At 43.8% G+C, this 2,300-nt stretch overlaps 1 protein-coding gene across 1 annotated transcript; it reads right to left on the bottom strand.

The window, feature by feature from the left end:
* Positions 1-320: 320 nt before the first annotated feature.
* SARC_11555 (hypothetical protein) lies at positions 321-1,791 on the bottom strand (the record flags this gene model as incomplete). Its single annotated transcript, XM_014294358.1, has 3 exons — positions 321-362; positions 997-1,072; positions 1,655-1,791. Coding segments are annotated over 3 exons (255 nt in total), but the record flags the coding sequence as incomplete, so codon positions are not given.
* Between the last annotated feature and the right edge of the window lie 509 nt (positions 1,792-2,300).

Below are 2,300 nucleotides of genomic sequence, written 5' to 3'. Positions count from 1 at the left end.
ATATATATATGGTACATACAATTCGACGATGGGTCTTCAGAGTACCTACCTAAGTGTATGTGCATTCAGAAGTTGCTCAAGTGCACAAGCCGTGACACTGACCAGTGTGTTTAGTACAAAAACGCACGAGAAAAACTACACTTGTGCTAAGTCTGCAGACACCCATTGTGTTGCATTACGAATTGTGACCACTATGAAGCGGCCAGTGTGGCCACTGTGCACCTCCGTGTACGTGTTTACACTATTGTCGCTTGTTGTGGAGAAAGCCTACGTACTATTATTACACCGGTAGAGGGCAAACGAAAACCCATGAAACACTTACCTTGTTCCACAATCATACGTTTCACCATATCGGCCACCAGCTGTACAGCGCAGAGATGGTAAATTAATTGTGCATCAGGGCATCACGTGCGAGAAGTGAAGTGAAGTCATGGGGAGAACACATGAGGCAACTGGGTGGGGTAGTAGAGCGCGGATGTTGTCATACTACGAAGGCATTCCTATACTGCCGTGTCATGAACTCACTTCTATATGAAATAGCCTGTGGGGTGATTGAAAAAGCAGCTGAAAGGCGCACAGGACAGCATTTTGTGATCAACACTGCAGTGAAAAAAAAGTTGCTGTGTGAGCTCTTTATCAGACTGTTGTAATGTCAGAACGAAATTTACGCACCAGTGAAATTGGTCACCAAATTCTCATACAGACACAAGTGGGCGGTGCATGTACTGCCGATTGTTGCGGCCAAATGCGCTGCTAAGATGACACAAAACTAGGATGTCTCATACTTTGACCCAGATTGAATGTCCTAAACCCTAAACCCGAAATAAATGTAACCTTGAACACTACATGGAAATTTAAACGTCCATACCAGTATGAGGGCAAGTGCCGAACATCTACAATAACTCATACAGTATTCTCAATACGATCACATACTCCGTTGTGTATAGACGCGCAGAAGATCGGCCCAATACAGGGACAAAAACTACTGATACACACCTTCGCACTCTTCCCTTTCCCGCATATCGTGGGTATCACTCCGTAGACTTCCTGCAGTTTCACCAACGATCTTGCACTATACACCAGGAGAGCATTCAAGCACAGTATACAAGTTTTAGGGTTTGTAGTACTAAAAATAGAGGTGTTGTTATGCCACATCTTTCCAGAATCTATTATTCAGCAGATCCACTAAGTAACACTGCATACGGACTCGCTAGTGCTGGAATAAGTACCAATATGGTGTATACGGACGGATGTATGATGAAACTTAAGTTAACGATATATATATAGCTCAAATCTACCAGGATCAGTATCGATATGGTGTATACGAACGATTGTGTGCATAAACGTTGAGATTAGGGCAGGTGAATGAACACGGTACTGGAGTGTAGTACGAATAACGCTTTGTGTGGCTACTCGATCAATGCGTGACTACGTAATAAAGATATTAACCGAATAGCATCTGCCGAATGATCGAATACACACATGTTGCTGCATTTATATATATGCACACAAGATTATTCCAGAACGCTTGCACAAGTCTTGAATTCATGATGATGGGCACTTCCAGCTCTAAGCTGGCTCGTACGTTTTACATTTCTACAGGATACCGTTGCAGTTCGTGTTATGCCATGTGTGTGGCGGTGTGTGGACTTACGCGTAATACAAGGGGGTGTCATCGCCGTGCAACTCAACATCACTGAAAGCATTGGGCAATTCCATGGACAACAGGTCAGAGTCTAAGGGCACCAAATCCATCGGCAACTCATAGATATTCACATTCCTGTACGGCATAGGGTATACGGCGGGTTATACGACGGAGTGTTGTGCACCATGAGTCCAGTGATGCTCGAGAACGCATGCGTATCAGAAACGGAAAATACAAATGCATATGTACTGTCGCCATGAATAACCCAACCAACACTGGCAACGGCCACTGTCGTGATAGTGCGTCCCATAAACTCAGGGAATACGGGAGAACATAGCCCATAGACAGCTATTATACAACTCAGAGGTATTCATATTCCTGCACGGAATAGATTATACGACGAGTGTAGTATACTATGAGCTCTATACTCAGATCGGAATATGCGGGAACACAGCCCATAGACAACGAATGTGCATTCGCATCTCTATACGAGGTGATGTGCAATATGGTGTCAATGAGCTGGATTTAGTAGACCGGGGTATATGGAACAAATGCATATTGCCTGTAATGTGTCGCACAATTTTCACAATATACTGTATTTCAATACATAGCATCTTGTATCCCCGTTTGTACGGCCGAAGTTCAAACGAGTTAT

Source organism: Sphaeroforma arctica, assembly GCF_001186125.1.
Source record: "Sphaeroforma arctica JP610 unplaced genomic scaffold supercont1.1752, whole genome shotgun sequence".
In the NCBI taxonomy this organism is placed as follows: domain Eukaryota; class Ichthyosporea; order Ichthyophonida; genus Sphaeroforma; species Sphaeroforma arctica.
Note: the sequence above shows the minus strand (reverse complement) of the source record. Positions and strands in the feature narration are given on the sequence as shown.